Consider the following 22,119-nt stretch of genomic DNA (forward strand, 5'->3'; position numbering starts at 1 on the left):
CTGACCCATTGTATTTATGAAGAAAACCATAAGTGTCATGTTTGCTATTTTAATGTTGCATGAAAGCAAGCATATTGCTCAGAGTGTATGTTGTGCAAAAGCATGTAGACTTTGCTTTGCCTGTACATGTAACTGTTTTAGGAAAACAAGTGCCAGGGACACTGTTGGAGGTTCTTGGCCTATAGCCTAACTTCTTTGGCATATCTACGTCTTAAGTCATACTTGTAGCTAATGTTTGTGTTCGTATCACAGCATCACAAATATAGTAGGCATGACAGTCATGTCTAGTATGTTTTCAGTGATACTTCTTTTTAAAACTAATTCATAGCACACCCAAATGACTTAAGGGATCTGGTAGAGAAGGTTCTGCCTTAAGTGAATGCCCAAAGCAGAAGTGAATGGTGTATCAGTTTTTCTCTAATTTTTATAGCTTTTAATAGCTACCTGATTCTTCGGGCTTAGACTGATTAATTACTTAATGGACAGAAATCATTAAAAATCATTCTCTGTATTACAGAAACTAAATTATTGGCTGTTATTAAACAATAATGAACATTCATACTTTATGAGCTATGTAAGTGTAAAATCAGCAATAAAAGTTTACCGTGAGTCCATGGCCAGAATTGATTTTCTGCTCGTTTATGATTGATGACTCCTACTTACTTTTAGGGTTGAACCTAAACTGCCTTTTCTTGATAAAAATAGTAAGTAATAGTAATGCTGATAGTGAAATAAGAATATGTCTATTTAGTGTGACCAACCTTTTTCTAAGTAGAATGTATTCAGGCATTATTTTAGATTTTTTTAATCTCCTCAAGTGTTCATTGTTTTCTGTTGTTGTTGTTTGTTGGTTTGTTTTTAACCGATTACTGAGGGTACACTAGTGATCCCTGTATAAAGAAATCAATGTGTTTTGTATATGCCATTCTGATGCTAAACTTTAAAACCCAGATTAAGAATAGATTTTGTTAGAGAGGTGTATTTAATTACCTTATATGATGAAAGGGGACTAGTAATGTTAGGCTGTGGCTTGTAACAGCTCTTAAACGCTAAATATCTTTTGTTGAAGGCATTTTTCTAAAACAAAAGGCCTTTTATCTTATGTCAATGCTCACACTTTTATCTGTGTGGCCAAGGTTTTGACTCATGACATAAATCCCCAGGAATTGTAGGGCAGTCATTTACTTCACATGTAAATGTTATCACAATTAACTGGAAAAATGGTGCTTTGGGTTATAAATATCATAAGTAAATTTAAAATTAACTTCCAAGTAGGAGTAAGCTTGCTGTTAAAAAGCCTTAAGAGCACATCAGCTCATTCCCCAGGACACTCAGTCTTTCTGCCGTTACCATCAGGTTTGTGGCTCATCCTTGGAGAACCAGCCTTGCCTCCAGTTATGTTCCTGTTACTTTTTGTGTGGTGGGTGAAGGGCCTTTGTCTGGAGGTCCTACTTTTAGCTACTTCAGACTGGATAGATAACTATTCTTCATTCAGTCACAGAATTGCTGTTAATCTGGGATATGCTTATTTAATTCTATTCTAGCCTTTTCTTCTGAGAAAAATTTGTTCCGACTCTGCCTAGTTTAATTGGCATACTCTGCACAGGTATTAGAAAGGTAGTAGGAAATACACAGGCTTTGGAGTTGGCCATACCCAGGTTTGGTCCCAGCCCTGGCAGCTCCTAGCTGCCTGCCTCTTCAGCTTCATCCTTAAACCCTCTCCACTTTGTTCACTGCCCTCCTTCTATGCTGGGCTTCCTTCTGTTCTTAGAAGCGCTAATTTCCCTGCCTTTACACTTGCTGTTCTCTGCCTAGAAACATGCTTATTTCCCAGCTGTTCTTGAGACTTGCTCCTTCATGTCCATCCACAGAAATATTATTTCTTCAGGCCTTCCCTGACCGCCCTGTTTTAAAGTAACACCTCCTCTCACTCATGACTCTCAATCTCATTACTCTGCTTTATTTTCTTCACTATCGATTCATTTGTTTACTTGATTAATGTATGACTCTCCTATAGAATAACACTCCTTGTTGGGAAGTGTTTTAACATTATATTTTCAACACCTAGAGTAGAGTAGGTGCTTGAGAACTACTGACTTAGAAATGGAATTTAACCTCTTTGAACCTACTTACTCATTTATAAAGTGGGAGTAATAATACCTCTCTCACATGGCTGGTGTAAGATTACATTAACATAACCACAGTACATACACAAGAGGCTCACTTTTCCACTTTTATTCCCTCTTTCAGTACTTAAAGATCAAGGATGATACAACCTTTATGATTTCTTTGTCAGTCTGACCTCTTATCTTAAATGTCAGCTCTTTAATTTTGAAACAAGTAACTTATTTGCACTTAATGTTAAGTTCATGTATCCCTTTCTGGACCTGATATAAAAATCATCATAGACTCTCCTTCCTTAAAAATGCACCAGTACACATTGGAAGATCCCTCCTATGATGCCTCCCCAAGCTAGAGCATTCCTGCCTGTGTCAGTTTTCTATTGCTGCATGACAAATTGCAACAAACAGTAGCTTAAAACAACACCCACTTACTGTCTAACAGTGCTGTGGGTCAGAAGTCCTGGTCCAGCATGGCTGGGTTTCCAGCTCATGGTCTCACAAGGCTGAAATCAAGGTGTCAGCCAGGGCTAGGGTCTCATGTGAAGGTTGGAGCCCTCTTCCAGGTTCACATGGTTGTTGGCAGAATTCAGTTCCTTGGCGTAGTAGGACTCTGAGCCCTGTTTTCTTGCTTGCTGTCATCCAAGGATTGCTGTCACCTCCTGGAGGCCTCCTTCAGGACTTTGCCACGAGGTCACCTCCATAGACAGTTCATAAATGCCTGTTTGCTTCTCCAATGCAAGCAGGAGAATCGCCATTCAAATTTCTTCTTTTAGGAATTCCCTGTTCCTTTTAAAGAACTTATCTGATATGTCTGACCCTTTCAGGATAGTTTGCCTTTTGATTAACACAGTGTCAACTGCTTTGGGACCTTAATTATGTCTACAAAATCCATCACCTTTGTCATGTAATGTAACCTAATCATGGGAGTGACATTCATCATATTCACAGGCCCACCCACACTCAAGAGAGATTATATGGGGTATGTGCACTCGGAACAGGAATATTGGGGCCATCTCAGAGTTCTGCCTAGTATGTGATAATATCAAATCATTAACTGTGTTTAAGACATTTTAAAAATATAATTTGCCTTTAGATTTGTGTTACCCTGAAGTTGTTTTTAGACTATGTGAAACCTTTCTCATTTAAAAAAAATTTTAGATTTAAAACATTTTTAATATAAAACATTTTTAAGTACTTTAGAATTGTCAGATTAAAATTTTTGAAAAAGCTGCTTTGTTTAAGGAAGTACATGACTTTATACCACTGTAACTTCAAATGGATTGAGAGTTTGAATAGTAGTCTAATTATATCCTTTTAATAAACAAAGACACCTTTGTTTTGCAGAGTAATACAAAGGCAAGTCTGTTACTTGTTTAGTTATTTTTCATTCTAAATGCTGCTATAGGTTAGGTTTATTACATTAGATTGTGCTGATAGCATTTGAGGTATGATTTCCTGGCCATAAACAAGCTAATTTGCACCAGGATAAACAATGCTTTAATAAATATTCTAATGAAAGTCATAGGTACAGTAAGCTTGACACTTTCTGAATGCTATATGAAAATTATTTCACAAATACCATGAATGAGGGTATGGCTTAATTTATGAATTGCTCATCTACCAAAAGACACCACCCCCAGAAATAAAGACTGATTTTCCTTTAAAAAATAACTGTCTACACCCAATACTTTGATAAAATCTGTTTGTTGTTTTGTTTTTAAAATGTGCAAATATTGTAGCCATTGGACAAATATGAATCAGTAGAACAGGTGAGAGACAAGATTTACTTGTCTAGCTCAAATCGTTTTGCGTTGTAGCCTTGACATCAGTATATTTCTTTATTTTCCCTTCACATCTGGCCTCCATTTTCTGAAAGTTCTTATATTCCTGGTTGCTAATCATGGTTATCTAACTCCCTTCTTATCTCCAGGGATGCTCTCAAGCTGGTCCAGTTGAAACAGATGAGCAAGATGACTGAATCCAGACCCACCCCAGCCCTGCCAACCATTCCCACAGCGTCTTTACCCCCACGGGCCACAGCCAGGCCATCTTATCCCCGGCCAATGATCCCTCCAGTATCAACTCCTGGACAGCCTAATGTAGCGGTAATGTCATCTGAGTAGATTTTTATTTTTCAGATTTAAGTGAGAGAGAAAATAAGAACCATTACTCTATGTTTTATGAGTTCTTTTACCAGTCCATTATAGTAGTAGCTCAAAGTGATGAAGACAGAAATTCTCTAAATGTTTTGTTTTGCACATTTCCGTAAACCAGATTTGTTTGTACAGTGCTAACTTCCAAATAGAATTATGATTCAATTTAAATTTGCCACAAGTTCCACAATGTCAGTGCCATGTATATGCTCTGTAATCGTGATACTTTTCATGTCTTTTTTTTCTTGGGTGTGATACTAATAATTGGTAGCTGACACCAGCTCCCTTTTGTGGATATGTTTTATTTTTTGACTAAGGGAGTTGATAGTCTTACTGTGAAGAACTATAGAGATGGTATAGCTAATCGTTCTTTCCTTCTTGGATACATGTAATAGCCCTTTTTTGTTTTCAAATTACTCCATTTTGCCTCTCTGTCTCCCTTTCTTAGTACCTTTTATGTCATTTGCTTCCCATCAGAAGAAATGCAGGATAATCAGGTTTGTTTAAAGCTAAATGGGCACTGAAAAAAATAAATAAACCTACACTGCTTTTTCTGATGGAGAAATATATTCCAATATAGTATTTTAAAAGAATTAAAAACAGTACAAGTTTCATGAGAAACAGATTTTTTAAATGTACATTGATTCGTGACTACATACACAAAAGTTTGAGTAATCAAATCTTATTTCTTTAAAAAGTAAGTTATTCAAATTTGAAAGATAAACCTTACTTTAAAATTCTTACAGTATGTAGACAGCATTTATTTTATTTGATCAAGTATTTTGCTAACATAAGATGTTTAATTCCCACAGAAAGCATTTATAAAAAAAGAAGCCAGCTGTACTTTTGGCTGTTTTGTATTATCCTAAGTGATTGTAATCCAGTCCCAGAATGGAGTGAAGGACAAAGAAGGAATTAGACATAATTTAAGGTCCATCATGTTTTTGTTAGAGGTTCAAGGAACAGAATGGAAAAGCTGCAGTAAAGTTACAGGAAGATTTTATTATCCCATTCATACTTTATGAGTTTCTTGGAAATAAGATGCTCATGTGATTTTTTATTTTTAATTACAAACCAAAATAGAAATAATTTGGAAGATTATCTAGTATTTTGGATTACCTTTTTCTCATGTATGCCATTTTTATAAGTAAAAATAGCCTGTAGTTGTTGATTTATTGATTGCTTTGAGTTTTATTAAGAAGTGATGTTTGTAACAGAAGCTACTTACAGGCTTACAGGTGATATCTCAATAAGCACACCCATGAGGGGTTTATTCATGATTTGGTACATTTCTTTTTAATCATCTTAAACATGGTAATATAGATGTTCCATTCACAACTGAAACATGAATTTTTCTGCTTTTTTTCTACAGTCATATACTGTAAAGTTAAAATTCCTCAGATTTCTTATATTTCTTCTTATACTAAGAATTTTTCATAACAGTTTTACTGTATTAATCTTTATTTTCATAAGTTAGGTCATTGAGACTGGATTTCAGTTACAGTTTGTTTGCTTGTCTTTTCCAATTCTATTTATGGTTTAATGGACATGTTATTCTTTACAGGGCACGTTCACTGAAGTCCCTACTAGCAATATTAGAAGAGTTATTGCCAAGAGGTTAACTGAATCTAAACGTACTATACCTCATGCATATGCTACTACTGACTGTGACCTTGGAGCTGTTTTAAAAGTTAGGCAAAATCTGGTCAGAGGTTAGTAAAGTTGAGTTTATTTAATGTAATACACATGCTAAACTAACTATTATGAGATCCTTTATTTATGAAATGCACATTGTGTAGCTTTTTCCATCAGTTTCATCATCTGGGCATATTTTAGTACTAGAAGAGAATTGTTTCTCTTTTCCTATAAGAAATAAATTGGTTTCATAGTATTGAATACATCATACTTTTTGGTATGATATCTGAAGAAGCAGTTCTTAACATTTTAGAAAGTATAAAATCCAAAACTGATTTAAGAATGTTTTAGATTGTAAATATATCTTAGATATCACTCTTTATACATTTTAATTTTTAGTTCCTCTTCAAAATGTACTTTCATGTTATTAAATTTGTAATGTTCCTTCTCCAAATCTATTAAAACTAAGGTTGCTGAGAGACATATAAATTTTTAGAATGATCTGATGTTTTATTTTTTTCTTTCCAATCTGTATGGCTTTATTTCATTTTCTTGCCTTATTGCACTGTCTAGGACCTCTGTTACAGTGATCAGTATGTGATAAAAGCAAACATTCTTGCCTTGTTCTTGATCTTGGGGGAAAGCATTCAGTCTTTAACGTTAGCTGTTGGTTTTTTGGAAGATTCCCTTCTTCATGTTGAAGAAATTTTATTCCTAATTTGCCAAGAATTTTAAGCATGAATGGATGTTAAGTTTTTTCAAATACTTTTTGTGTATCTTTTGAAATAATCTTTTCTTTCCTTGTTAATATGAAAGAAAAGATGAATTACATTGGTTGATTTCAAATGTTGAATCACCTTTGTTTACATGAGTGATTCCTCATTAGTGAGTGATTAAAATTCATTTAATCATTAAAAGTTTTCTCATATATTGCTTGATCCCATTTTCTAAAATTTGGCTAAGAATCTTTACACCTGTGCACATGAGAAATACTGGTCTGTCGTTTTTCTTTTATTGAGTTTTTTTTACTGGGTTTGTTATCACAGAATAAGTTGGGAAATGTTTCTTATTCCTTTATTTTCTGGAAGATTTTGAGTAGAATTGGTTTTACTTGTTTTTTAATTGTTCAGTAGAATTTACCAATGAAGCTTTTTAGGGCTGCCATTTTCTTTGTGGGGATTTTTAACTACAAGTTCAACTTTTAAAATAGATTAAGAGTTACTATTTTTTCCTGAATGACCTTTGGTAGTTTGCGTTTTTCAAGGAATTTGTTTATGTCTTCTAAGTTATCAAATTTATTGTCATTAAGTTGATCATATTACCTTATTATACTTTTAACATCTATGTATACAGTTGGCCGTTCATATTCACAGCTTCTGCATCTGTGAATTAAACCAACCATATTTTTTTTTAATTCCTGAAAGTTCCAAAAAGCAGAACTTGAATTTGCCATGCACTGGTAACTATTTACATAGCATTTACATCATATTAAGTGTTATAAGTATTCTAGAGATTTAAAGTGTACGGGAGGATGTGTGTAGGTTATATGCAAATACTACACCATTTCATGCAAGGGACTTGAACATTCTCGGAGTTTGGTATCCACGGGGTGTCCTGAAACCAGTTCCCCTTGGATACGGAGGGATGACTGTAAATGAAGTGAGATTACCATTTTTTATATTAGTAATTTGTCTTCTAACTTTCTTGGTCAGTCTGGCTAGAGGTTTATCAATTTTATTGATCTCTTCAAAGAACTAGTTATTTGATTTTACTAACTTTTTCTATTTCTATAATTTTGTTTTTATTGATTTTTACTCTCATCTTTATTATTTCATTTTTTCTATTTGCTTTGGGTTTAATTTGCCCTTTTTATCCCTAGTTTCTTAAGGTGAAAATCGATGTCAATATAATATAATAAACTTTATTTCTAACATAAGCATATGATACCTTTAAGTTCCCTTTAAGCAGTGCTTTAGCTGTAGCCCATAAATTTTGGCATGTTTTATTTTCCTTCCTACTCAATTCAAGATGTTTTCTAATTTCCCTTGTGATTTCTTTTTTGATTAATCAGTTATTTAGAAGTATAAGTTTAATTTCCAAATATTTAGGGACTTTTAAGTTTTTCTTTCTTTTATGATTTCTAGTTTAACTTCACTGTGTTTAGAGAACACACTTTGTATGATTTAAATCTTTTTAAGTTTGTTGAGGTTTATTTTATAGTCATAATGTTACCTGGTCCAAGCTCATACTGCTCTTTGCACAACAGGCCAATAAACTGAGAGACGAGATGTTAGGGCAAGTAATAGCAACTTTATTCAGAAAGCCAGCAGACCAAGAAGATGGCAGACTGTGTCCCAAAGAACCATCTTCCCTGGGTTAGAATTCAGGCTTCTTTTATACTGAAAGGGTAGGGGGTGTGACTGGTTGTTGCAGTCTTTTTGGTGCCGGAACCCTTTGTTCTTACAGTGCCAGGGTGGTCTGGTCACAATGTGCCTGTAAACCTCCAACAAGGCAATTGCTTTCCGCTCTGCAGCTTTTTATCTCTATGTGAATGGAAAAGTGTTACACCTTTAAAGTTCAAGCCTCTGCGGCAGAGCATTGAGAAAGGGCTGTTACGTATATTTCAGGCTATAGGCAATATTCTTTTACAAAGGTGCAGAGCCAGCTTGACTAAGCACAGGCAATGGAGCACAAAGGTTAGTGTCCTTGAAAAGAATGTGTGTTCTACTTTTGAGAAGTGTTTTATGAATGTTGGTTGGGTGAAGTTGGTTGATACTATTGTTCTTACCTTCTGTAAACTTACTGATTTCCTGTCTCTTTGTTTTATTAATTCTTGAAAGAGGAGCGTTAAAATCCTTAATTATAATTGTAGATTTTTCTCTTTCCTCTCTTAGTTTTTATCAGTTTTTGCTTCATGTATTTTGAAGGTCTGTTATTAGGCATATACACATTTAGGATTTTTATGTTTTCTTGGTGAATAGACCCATCATGTAATGTCCTGTCTGTTCCTGGTATAATATTCCTTATCCTCAAACCTCCTTTGCCTGATATTTATATAGGCATTCCAGATTTCTCTGATTAGTGTTTTTAGATTATGTCTTTTTACATCTTTTTACTCTGAATGTATCTGTATCTTTATACCTCACAAATATCATGAGTTCAGTTCCAGACCACCACAATAAAGCAAATATTTCAATAAAGCAAGTCACACTTTTTTTTTTTTCTGGTTTTCCCATGCATATAAAAGTAATGTTACACTATACCATAGTCTGTTAAGTGTGCAGTAGCATTATGTCTAACAATACTTTATTGCTAAAAATGCTAACCACCATCTGAGCCTTCAGCTGCTGGAGGGTCTTGCCTTGATGTTGAGTGCTGTGGATTGATCAGGGTGGGAGTTGCTGAAGGGTGGGGTGGCTGTGGGCATTTTTAAAAGAATAAGACAGCAGTGAAGTTTGCTGCATTGATTGACTGACTCTCCTCTCACAAACGGCTCTATGTAGCAGCGATGCTGTTTGATAGCATTTTGTCCACAGTGGAGCTTCTTTCAAAAGCGGAGTCAGTCTTCTCAAACCCTGCTGCTGCTTATCAACTAAGTTTATGTCATATTCTGAATCCTTTGTTGTCATTTCTGCAGTCTTCACAGCATCTTCACCAGTAGATTCCATCTCAAGAAACCACTTCCCTTCCTCATCCGTAAGAAGCAACTCCTCATCTGTTCAAGTTTTATCATGAGATTACAGCAATTCAGTCATATCTTCAGGTTCTACTTCTAATTCTAGTTTTCTTGCTGTTTCTACCACATCTGCAGTTACTTCCTCCACTGAAGTCTTGAACCCCTCAAAGTCATTCAAGAGGATTGGAATCAACTTCCAAACTCCTGCTATGTTGATATTTTGACCTCTTTCCATGAATTACAAATGTTCTTAATGGCAGCTAGAATAGTGAATCCTTTCCAAAGTTTTTCAACCTACTTTGCCCAAGTCCATCAGAGGAATCACTGTATATGGCAGCTATAGCCTTATGAAATGTATTTCTTACAAGGACTTGAAAGTCAAAATTATGTTTGATCCACGGGCTGCATAATGGATTGTTAGCAGGCATGAAAACAACATTAATCTTGTTGTACATCTCTGTCAGAGCTCTTGGGTGACGTGGTGCATTGTCAGCGAGCAATCATATTTTAAAATGAATCTTTTTTTCTGAGCAGTAGGTCTCCACAGGGAGCTTAAAATATTCAGTAAACTGTTTTGTAAACAGTACATAAACTGTATGCTGTCATACAGGCTTTTTTGTTCCATTTATAGAGCATAGGCAGAGTAGATTTAGCATAATTCTTAAGATCCCTAGGATTTTTGGAATGGTAAATGAGCCCTGGCTTCAACTTAAAGTCACCAGCTGCCTAACCGGAGAGTCAGCCTATCCTTTGAAGTTTTGAGGCCAGCATTGACTTTTCTCTAGCTATGAAGTCCTAGATGGCATCTTTCAATAGAAGCCTGTTTCATCTACATTGAAAATCTGTGGTTTAATGTAGCCACCTTCCTTAATGTTCTTAGCTAGATCCTCTGGATGACTTGCTACAGCTTCTTTATCAGCACTTACTGCTTCACCCTGCACTTTTATGTTACAGAGATGGCTCTTTCCATAAACCTCATGAACCAGCCTCTGCTAGCTTCAAACTTTCCTCTGCAGCTTCCTCACCTCTCTCAGCCTTCACAGAATTGAAGAGTTAGGGCCACGCTCTGGATCTGGCTTTGGCTTAAGGGAATGTTGTGGCTGGTTTGATCTTCTATCCAGACTACTCACACTTTCTTCCTCTCAGCAATAAGGCTGTTTTGCTTTGTTATCATTCATGCATTCTCTGGAGCAGCACTTTTAATTTCCTTCAAGAACTTTTCCTTTGCATTCATTTGCAACTTGGCTAATTGTTCAGCACTAGAGGCCTAGCTTTCAACCTGCCTTGTCTTTCAACATGCCTTCCTCACGAAGCTTGATCACTTTTTGCTCTTGATTTAAAGTGAGAGATGTGTGACTCTTCCTTTCACTTGAACACTTAGAGGCCATTGTATGGTTATTAATTGGCCTAATTTCAACATTGTTGAATCTCAGGGAATAAAGAGACCTGAGGAGAGGGAGAGAGACAAGGGAACAGCCAGTGAGTGGAGCAGTCAGAACACACGCAAATATTTATCACTTAAGTTCACCTTCTTCTGTGTGTGTGGTTCGTGGCACCCCAAAACAATTACAATAGTAACATCAAAGATTACTGATCTCAGATCACCATAACAAATATAGTAATAATGAAAAAGTTTGAAATATTGAGAGAATCACCAAAATGTGACACAGAGACATGAAGTGAGCAAATGCTGTTGGGAAAATGGCACCAGTAGACTTCCTTGAAGCAGGGTTGCCACAAACCTTCAATTTGTTAAAAAAAAAAAAAAACCCGCAATATCTGCAAAGGGCAGTAAAGCAAAGCACGATAAAATGAGGTATACCTGTATTTAGATGGTTCCTTGCAGACAGCATATAATTGGTTCTCACTTTTTTAATCCAATCCTGTGGTTTCTGTCTTTTTATTAAGATTTAAACTATTCACATTTAATGATTTGTTCTTTGTTTTTCCTTTGTAAAATTTTCTTTTGTACCATTTATTTTGCTTTGTTTTTGTCCCATCATTCTTCCTGTTTTTCCTGTTTCTTATCTCATTTTGGATTACTTTTTTATTTATGATTCCATTTTATGTCTCTCTTTTTACTCTCTCCTCTTTCTCATTATTTATTTATTTATTCATGTTTATTTTTGTGGTTCCTTTAGGGTTTACAGTATAATTCTTTATCACATTTACCTTCATATTTTTATTGCACCACCTCATGTATAATGTAAGCACCTTACAGTATGCCTGTATTCCCTCCCTCATCCTTTATGCTGTTATTCTTATGCTTTACTTCTACATATGATGTCAGCAGAATATATGTATAATTTTTTTTTACTTTAGCAAATCAACTATATTTTGAAGTTTTAAAAATGAGGGGAAAAAAATGTCTTTTTATACTTGTCTGTATTTTTACCAGTTTTGTCATTCTTCATTTCTTTGTACAGAACCAGAGTGCTAGCTATCTGCTATCATATTTCTGCCTGAAGAACTTTCTTAATGTTTCTTGTGGTACAGGTTGGCTGGCAAAAAATTCTTTCAGTTTTTGTCTGGAAAAGTCTATTTCTCCTTCATTTTTTTCCATCCCTTGAATTATAAATTCTGGTAAAATATACATAACATAAAATTTACCATCTTAACCATTTTTACCTATACAGTTCTGTGGTATTAAGTACATTCATATTGTTGTGCCGCCATTGCCACCATGCATATTCACGAAATTCTTCATTGTGTAAAACTGAAGCACTGTACCTGTTAAACAGTAACTCCCTGTTCCCCTTTCCCCTCAGCCTCTAGCAAACACTATTTTACTCTCTGTCTGTATGAATTTGACCACTCTGTATCTCATTTGAGTGGAATCATACAGTACTTGTCCTTTTGTGACAGGCTTATTTCACTTAGCATATTGTTCTCAAGGTTCATTCACAATGAGCATATGTTAGAATTTTCTTCCATTTTAAGACTGAATGATAATTCCATTTTATGTATATACCACATTCTGTGTATTCATTTATCTGTCAGTGGACACTTGGTTGCTTCCACCTTTTGATTTTTATGAATATGCTGCTGTGAACATGGATATACAAATATCTCTTTGCATCTCTACTTTCAGATCTTTTGGTTATATCCCCAGAAGTGTTTATTGCTGAATCATATGGTAATTCTAACTCTAACTTTTCGAGGAACTAACATACTGTTTTCTGTTGTGGCTGCATCATTTTACATTCTTATCATCAGTGCACAAGGGTCCCAGTTGCTCTGTATCCTCACTAACACTTGTTATTTCTGTGATTTTGATAGTAGTCATTCTAATGGGTGTGTCTCCTTCATTTTTGAAAGATATTTTTGCTGGGTATAGAATTTTGAGTAAACAGGTTTTTTTCCCCCAGTATTTTTACTTAAAGATACCATTCCATTATCTTCTGACTTGCAGAATATCTGCTGCCATTCTTAATCTGTGTTGCCCTGTATATAATGTTTTCTTTCTCTCTGGTCGCCTTCAAGATTTTTCCAATAGCAGCTTGACTATTATATGCCTAACATTTTTTGTTTTTTGTTTTTTCCCTATTGCATTTATCCTGTCTGAGTTTCTCTCAGCTTCTTGGATTTGTGGTTTGGTGTCTTTCATTAATTTTGGAAAACTCCCAGATACAGTTATTTTTAACTATATCTTCTGCTTCATGTGTTTTCTCCTTGGAACTCTTAATTATACATGTTAGACATAATTGTAAAGCTTAGATGTAACCTCAGCTCCCTAATAGGCTCAAGAAAGTTATGATTTTGTAGTTTATGTTGCTTTTCCTCCCACCCTATTTGGATGGGCACAACTTTCTCTTGTGGCTTTCTACATCCTAAGTGAAAGCAGAACTGATAAATCAGTATAGGTACAGGCTTTCAAACCTGACAGATTTTAATAGTCCAAGGGACCAAATGGAAAGCTGTTTTAGACAGAGTGATCAATGTTCAAAAAGTTAACTCTGGAAGCTCCCCTTATAGGTTTCAAATCATACTTGCTAGTTATGATATAGAGGGTATTGTGGGAATAATTTTCCTGGTTCCTTCCTCTCATGAGGCAGGAAACAGTACAATTTCATTGGAGGTATGGATTAGTGTAGTATCTTTGCATGGACCAGGTTTGGTATGTCCTTTCAATTAGGGATTTTTTGATGAGTCTTCAAAGGGCCCACATTAAAGGTTATAGTATATAACATTCTGTAAGTATGTTCCACACTTTGTTTTGTAACAATATGCAAAGGAGAATATTTGATATTCCCTCACAATGTATTTCCTACTCTCTTCTTAATAAATGTTACCAGTGGTCTTTCTGTATGTTTGAAAATGTCCGCAATATTAAAAAAAAGCAAAAAAACTTTTCTGTATGTTTTAAATTTTATTTAAAAATAAAGGAACTTGAAAAAAATCTCCTTTGCACATATTAGATTTGGGATGCCTATCAGACACGTAAGTAGAAAATGTCATGTGAGAAAGAGGGTGTATGAGTCTGAAGCTCCAGATACACCAGGATTCAAGATAGAATTTGGAGGAATCATTATCATATAAATGGTATCAAACTGAAAGTTCTCACCTGGGGAGATGTCAACATTGAGAGGAAGGGACTGAAAGTAAGTGAGCAGAGAGTGGAATAAAACCAGGAGAGTCTGTGACACAGAAGTCAGAAAGAGAACGTGTTTCAAGATGAAGAAAGTGGTCAAATGTAGGAGTATGATGAGGGCAGGGAATTTTAAGTGAGGACTATGGACTTGGGCAGTAGATTTGGAAATCATCAGCTGGTAAATGGTTTGGGAAGTCTTCACTGTGGACATCTATGGATAGTAGGTAAAGTGAGAAGGAGGCTGAGCGAGGCATGAGAGGTAAGCACAGTGTGTTCATAAAATATTCTGTCTACATATTTGAATTTATGCAGACCAAATTTTCTGTATGTGGGTATCATTAAGTCTCTAAGCACTGGAAATCTGTTTGTTTTTCTGCTCCCAAAGGAGTTTTAAACAAACAAAAATGTTTGTGTTTCTGGAAATCTGAATGATAAGAGCTGTGTATTAGAAGAGCAGCTGACAGTTACCATGACAGTTTGACAGTATTTAGGTTTATGGTAATGCATCTAATCCCTTTCTGAAATCTTCGAATGCCTTTGGAATGAGATATCATTCATGTAAAATTCCATGATAGTAGAGTAACAGGATTTGTGTATCCTGCCACATACCATCAACTGACTAGATACCGATCTTAAAGTCTTTTTATAGAAGCCCTTGCAATAAAGAATCAAATGTAGTTTACAACACTTTCATAGGCACTGGGAAAAGCAGAGGTATAAACCAAATGCTTTCATTAAGATCAGCTCTTTGGGAAGGGAGGGGACCCCAGCTTTATCTTAAAACATTATACTGGAAGGAAATTGATTTAAATGGATTCACCATAAAACTAGACAGAGAACCTCATTTTATTCATTGCATTAAGACCCACGCCAACATTGCTTCATCTTTGGCATTTGCTGTATCCTGTTTTGTTAAGTTAAAAAGCAGCTCTTATTTAATGCAGTGATCTTAAATTTTTTCATTGTACATTTTGTTAGTAAAAAGAAATTTCTGAACATCCCCTTTCTCTATATATATCTATGTTTGTTTCTTTAAAGTGACTACAGCTACCACTGTTCTGATATAATCCATGTATTATAAAGAATACACAGAATACGGACGTTTGAAAAGGATGCGGAAAAAAATGAATCATCTTGTAAACTTCCTGACTATATATGCCATGGACAGACCATTTGTCTTTTTCAAGACATGGGACTTGGATCTTTTCTTTCTGATTATGGTTGTCATGTATCTTTCCGGTTCTTGTGTATGATATCTGAGCAGTTTAAAAGAACTGTAATCAGGATCAGGAGAAAACTTTTATATTCGTGGTTAATATTATTTATCCAGGACCTCATATAATGCAAGTTTCTCTACTCAGAGGAACCATGACTAAGCAAACAAAACCTGTAATATTTTTTATCATTGTTTTTCAGTGCAGTCCATAATTTAAAAGTTTGAAATCATAATGGTTAACTTAAAAGTTTTATTATGAACACTAATTTTAATACACTTGTTTTTCTTTCAGATGACATCAAAGTATCAGTCAACGATTTTATCATCAAGGCAGCAGCTGTTACCCTTAAAGTAAGTAGCAAACCCCAAGTGATTCTGGCTTCCAAAGTAGTCTCACATCTTGGGATTTTATATAATAAATAGAACTCTTATTTTTAAGTCACAAAAATTTTATAATTTTAATGCTAAAAATATTCTGTTATTTAATCTCACTCAGTTTTGCAGGTGGAGAAACTGAGAATCACAAAGGCTTACAACTAATTACAGCAGAATAAAGACCATTTATTCCACAAATACTAATTGATCCCCTAGCATGTGCTAAATACTAGAGATATAGTAGTGAGCAAAAGCCTACATATTTTCTGCTCTCATGGGGCTTATATTCTAGTTGGGAGAGGCAAACAAATACATATGTCAGATAGCGAAAGTGCTGAGGAGAAAAGAAAGCAGGTTAAGGGAACAGAAGAACTAGAGGTGTTATTTTCAAAAGTTAGCCGAGGAAGGCTTCTCTGGCAGGATGACAAGGCCTGTGGACAGAGAGGGAGAAAACCACGTAGAGGTGTGGTAGAAGATGCTCCAGGCAGAGGGAACAGCAAACACAGGCTGTGAGGAGTGGATCGTGTCACCCAGAGACACAGTGCTGGGGATCAGGTGTGCCTGGAGTGGAGTTAGTGAGAGTAGGAGGGTAAGAGATGAGATTAAACATAAAAGAAGAGGGAGAGGGGCTAAGGGGGTCCCGAAGTACACGAGGCCTTGGTGACAATGGGAAGGAGGAGGAATTTTATTACGAATGAGAAGGAAGTCTTTGGAGGGTTTTGAGCGAAGGATTAACATGATCTGACTTAAAACTTTAAAAAGAAAAAGGAGAGCCTGCTGCGGCGGTTGTGTGGCACACAGCTTGCAGAGAGGCAAGGGTGGAAGTGGTTACATTTCAAAGGCAGAACCACCAGGGTTTGCTGGTGGATTGGATGTGGAATGTGAGGGAAAGAAGGACAAGGGTTTTGGTCCAAGCAGTGGGAGGAATGGAATTTCCCACGTACTAAGACTGGGAGAGGAGCAGGTTTGAGGCAGGGAATCTAGACTTCAGTTTTGGACAAATTAAGTTCAGGAAGCCTCATAGTGTCCCAGCGGGGTGGCAGGAAGGCAGGTGAACGTCAGAGCCTGCTGCAGTTCAGCGAGGTGTCCGACTGGAGATGTAAATCCAAAGCCCAGGCTTCCTGAATCCCTGCTCAGCACCATTTGCTGTCATGGCTTCTTTCTATAACTGTGCTATTTTCTGCATCACTGCTTACTAAGTGCTGTATTTAAAGTATTTTTATAAGGAATTTATTTTTAGTTCTTGGAGAGTACAACTATAGAGAATTTTAAAGGCATGCCTTTTCAGTCATTTGGTATCTCAGTGTTCATATGGTTTTTCTCTTTTGACCAAATAATATTTTGATTTATATTAACGATCTTCTAATGATGAATCATTCTTGCCTTCTTCAAGTGAGTCTCTAGTGGTCCATTAGCTATTTGTTAAGATTTCATTTTATAATTTTGTTATCAGAAACCGTAAATAATTGTAATTTAAATTGTGTGCTAGCTTTTTCAGGTTTTTCTTTTTTCTAAATCATTTGCTTCATAAAATGAATTTGGTTGTATTTTTCCCTTTCCTTTCTCTGTGCTTGTTTCAGTATTACAAATATTTGTATTTCTTGAAGTTTTATAGAATTCACCAGTAAAAATATCTGAGCCTAGTTCTATTTTGAGGAAGGGGCCTTGGCAGCTTTCCCATTTTTTTCCCCTATAATTATCAAGCTGTTTGGTTTTCAGCTTTTTCTTGAATCAGTTTTAGAAATTTACATATTCCCAGGAAATCATTCATCTCACCTGGATTTCCAAACTTATTAACCTAGTTATTTGAATTTGTTTCTTCTAATTATTTTAATGTCCTCAGTGCCTGAGTTTATTCTGAACTCTGTCTCACTTTTATTATTGCATATTTGCTTTATCACTCCTTTTACATTGTTTCATTATGTGTTCCCTCCTTCATTTCCCTAGGTTTATTTTGGTTAGAAATATCTTGTTAGAAAAGTTGAATGTGTAATTCATTATAATTATTTTTTATTAATAAGAAAGTTTAAGATGAATTTTCCTTTGAATACAACTTAGGCTTTATCCTAGAGGTTTTTGTTACATAACTTTCTAATTAAATTTATTTGCCAGACATTCTTCATTTGTGAGGGTTTGTTTGTTTTGTTTTGTTTTCTTCTTTTACTTCACTGTCCATGAAGAATTTAAAATCTTCTGGGAGATTGGGACTTTATTATTTTGACAGAGTGGCACTGTTGAATGAAAGAGTTGAGCCTCGAAAGAAGAAGTGAAAATTGCAATTGAACAGTGGTGAAATGGAAATGAGTGTAGCATAAGAGTGAGAAGCCTGAGTAAAGTGGAAATTCATCTTAGGGGAGTGGTCAAGAGTAAAATTAAATTGGATGGAATCAAACTGTGGATTTCCATGCTTAAGTGACATGCTGGGAGGCTTGGATCTTACTCTGCAGAAAGCAGTGAATTTTTGAGAAGAGAAATTAGTTTTTGATTTCTGTTTTTCCAGCATCATTTTCTCCTGTGATGTCTGGCAACATTATCAGTACACACTGTTTCCAGGCATTTAGTCATCTCCTCTGGTTTTTTTCATCCTCAGTGTAGTTGTATGTATATTAAATATATATGTGCTCATATATAGTATATAGCATATGTTTATGAAGCCTAGGAAATCTCTCTTAAATAGGGAAGTCATTTATCAAGGGCCTGCTAATATTTCCCAGGGCTGCACTAGAAAGTCAGGCTTCCTCATGCCATAGAAGTAATGTGGTTGGATGTCACTACCCCTCTGCCCTCCCCTCTTCTCCTCAAGGTCATGTCGGTCATCATATGAGACAGGAAGGTTAACAAACGTTAAATACTTCCTAGCAATTAAGTTTAGCAAAGGAAGCCATTTTCTTAACCATGATATAAAGAGATCAAAACATGTGTACGTCATCAGAATTTCCTCAAGCTTGCTTCAGAAAAGATGGTATGTTTAATTATTCTTCCCAAACGTACAAGATATTTAATGTAGAGGTCCAAACCACTTTTTTCAAATCCAAGTTTTATTTATTTCCTTCAGTCTAGCTATATTCACTTTCAAAACTACATAATAATGTTAGTTATTTTTCCTTAACAACCTTGGTCTAAAGCTACTTCTTTAGCAACATTTTTCTCTACTTCTGCTTTCTAGCAAATGCCGAGTGTTAATGTAAGCTGGGATGGAGAGAGCCCAAAGCAACTGCCCTTTATTGACATTTCAGTGGCTGTGGCAACAGATAGAGGGTTAATTACACCAGTCATCAAAGATGCTGCTGCTAAGGGTCTGCCGGAGATTGCTGACTCTGTGAAGGTAGGTTAGCACACACCGCCACACTGTGAGATAGGTGTGTGTGCGCGTGTGCGTAATATATATTTTTGGTATTTCCAAGTGCTTATCAATTACGTATATAGACTTTTTAAGTTTTTATCCAGGTACAACCCATTTTAAGAACATTTAACATTTAAAAATTCAGAAATAACATGCGTACAAGCTAGGGCCAGCTGTGTTCAAGTTGGCTGCTTTGTTTCCCAAAGTCTATAATGCAACTTTAGAGATGGTATTTTAGATAAATTTTAAAGTTAAAGCTGAAACTATAGCTCTATCAAAGTGGTAATGGACAGACCTCACTTTTCACAGCATTTTATTCTTAAAAGTTTATTCATTTCCTCTCCACAGTCGAGACCACTAGAAGTGCTTGGTATTCCAGAAGCAAAAACGCTTTCTTTTTCCTGGGGTCCAATATGGAAGAGTCAGCTCTCACCAAAACATCACATTGAATAGGCGGAACGCAGGCAGTAGGCCAGCTTCAACAGTTTTAAGAGGCAGAGGCAAAGTTTAGCTCATTAGTACCCAGTAAATTTTTTGAATGAATTAGTAAGGCATGTGATATATTTTAGAAATATTTGCTAGTCAGCTTGTATTATGTCTTGTCAACTGGATGATTCAGGAAACACGAGCTTTGATTTTTAAGTTCACATTCCCAGGAAATACCAGTGAGAATTAGTTACTTTCAAAACCAGTGATCCTCATCAGAATCTATTCTTATTCCACACTCTTAGGAGTTCGTTGACAGGAATATCCTACTGATGTTTTGGGTCTATAGAGATTTTCTTAAAGTGTATGACGTGTGCTTGTCATCTGTTGTTTGTTTTTTTTAATGAATATGTTTTTTATTTGTTGTAGCCTGGTAACTCATCAGGATGTGTTACGATCATCTGCCTTTAGAGAAATGCCTTTTAAAGTTCATGTGATATGTGCTTGTTCAGATCATGTGAAGTTATTATATTGCTTAAGGCAGGAGAAATGCATTTGTAGATTGTCCTCTCTACTTCTAATATTCCAAGCACTATACAAGTCTAAATTCATCTTTTATTTTTTTCATTCTGGATCTAAATAGTTTTATAAGTAACTATATCCAAATAATATAAATCTGTAATTGATTCATTTGGCAGTAAGTCACAGTGATATGTTGAGATCGTTTTTTGATTTTTAAAGAATGTTTTATTTTTCAAAAATTAAATCATCTATGGTTCAAAATTAAGCAGTTTTCAGTGGGGATTGTCATTGTACCTTTGTTAGCTATACAATACAGAATATTAAGTAAACCCCAGATTTATATCATCTACCCAATGACAGTAGCTTATCTCTACTCTCCCCCTCATAAAGTAATTCTTCATTAATTTTTCGTATGTAATGACTCAGTCTCTGTCCCCTTGCTTTTGAAGCATTGAAAAATAAAAATTAAGATGTGTGGTTAATTGCAAGTAGAGGGAAATTCAACTACTTTTCCTCATGTAGCTCTCAGAGTGTTATCTGTCTTTCCCTCTGTAAGTTTTTAGACATCAGTTTTGTCAAGGGTGATATGAAATTACTACATTTTTACATTCCTTGTAGCAGGGTAGACTAGCTCACAGGAAATGTTTTAGCTATAGGATCAAGACCAAAAAAAAAAGTTCATTTTCTAGGGCTTTGTAATTCCATTTCTGAGAATTTATATGAAGGAATTCAAAAGAAACAAATGAACCAAATTACAACACTAGGAAAATGACTAAATTGTGGCAGATGCAGTATTTAGAATGTTGAACAGACATTTAAAAATCAGTTGCAAAGACTAACAATACAGAAGATGCATATAATATTGAAAACTAACTATAAGATTCTCTGTTTTTTTAAACAACTGTTTGAAGTTATATATATGTTGTGGGTAAAAAAAGAAGCAAACACTGAAATGAAAATCGATGTGTTGGTTGTGAGATTGTTGCCGTTGAATAATTTATTTAAAAGCTACTAGAGTAACAAGAAGGGCTCTTCTAATACTTTGTCTTACAAGAAAAAAATTTATAGGCAAAATGGAAAATTTCACTGTATATATAAAAAACACTGAAACATTCTGCATAGTATACAAGGTAATTCCAATATTTGAAGAATTTTTAAAGGGAAATGATTTTTCTAGAGTTCTGATTCACATGTGTGTAGCTTCTTGGATTATCTGTGCTCTAACTTACTCATTTTTTTAAGTGTGTTAGAGAAAATTATATATATATAATTTTTTAAAAAATATATATACATATGTATGTATATATAGTCTCTTAATAAAGTCAAGTCAAGGCATATCAAAGATGAGAGTGTACCCTATAAAAATATTTTTAAGTGACAAAATCAGCCATATAATGTAGTGTTGGTTGTCATGCTCTGTTTGTATTTTTCTCAGGCTCTATCAAAGAAAGCTAGAGATGGAAAATTGTTACCTGAAGAATACCAAGGAGGATCTTTTAGGTAAAATTTAAACTTAATTATTTGTAGCATCAAACAGACATAAGACTTATGAAGTCCTTGTTAACCTGTTTCATTTATTTTCTGAAACATTTCTTTAAAAATTTAAGCTAAATATCATACTTTATTTAGACAAGAGAATATGTGAAAATGTTCTTCAGACTAGTTAGTCTTTCCTATGAATCAAAGCTAGTAGGAAGCCATTAGGGTTAGCTAGTTAACCCATTTAGATGTTCATAGAATGACATTCAGGGTCTGACATACAATAGATTTATAAACGTCAACTATTTTTTTTCTACTTGTGATTTATTTTAAGGTCCTTTGGGGTATAATATTAACACATAGACTCTTGAGTTATTATCAGCTCTATTTTTGTTTAAGTATAACTTAAAGTACAGTACACTGAGTGTAGCTGGAATGTTTTATAAAGTGAAGAAAGCTGTGTAACCAACCAAAGCAAGATAATGAACATTATCTGCATCCCATAAGCCTCCCTTTACCCTTCCTAATTCTCACCCGCTTGAGGGTGGTAACCATGATTCTGAAAATTATCACCAAAGTT

At 35.1% G+C, this 22,119-nt stretch overlaps 1 protein-coding gene across 2 annotated transcripts in view; it reads left to right on the forward strand.

Moving 5' to 3' along the window:
• The window catches only part of PDHX (pyruvate dehydrogenase complex component X), a 75,396-nt gene that overhangs the window by 49,671 nt on the left and 3,606 nt on the right, over positions 1-22,119 (forward strand). For both annotated transcript variants that reach the window (XM_082410538.1, XM_082410539.1), the window contains exons 6-10: positions 4,054-4,228; positions 5,841-5,988; positions 15,687-15,745; positions 18,936-19,094; positions 21,496-21,560. In XM_082410538.1, coding sequence (XP_082266664.1) covers positions 4,054-4,228; positions 5,841-5,988; positions 15,687-15,745; positions 18,936-19,094; positions 21,496-21,560 — 606 coding nt within the window. The remainder of the gene's footprint in view (positions 1-4,053; positions 4,229-5,840; positions 5,989-15,686; positions 15,746-18,935; positions 19,095-21,495; positions 21,561-22,119) is intronic.

This window comes from Balaenoptera physalus (assembly GCF_965194825.1).
Source record: "Balaenoptera physalus genome assembly, chromosome: 10".
NCBI classification, from domain to species: Eukaryota; Metazoa; Chordata; class Mammalia; order Artiodactyla; family Balaenopteridae; genus Balaenoptera; species Balaenoptera physalus.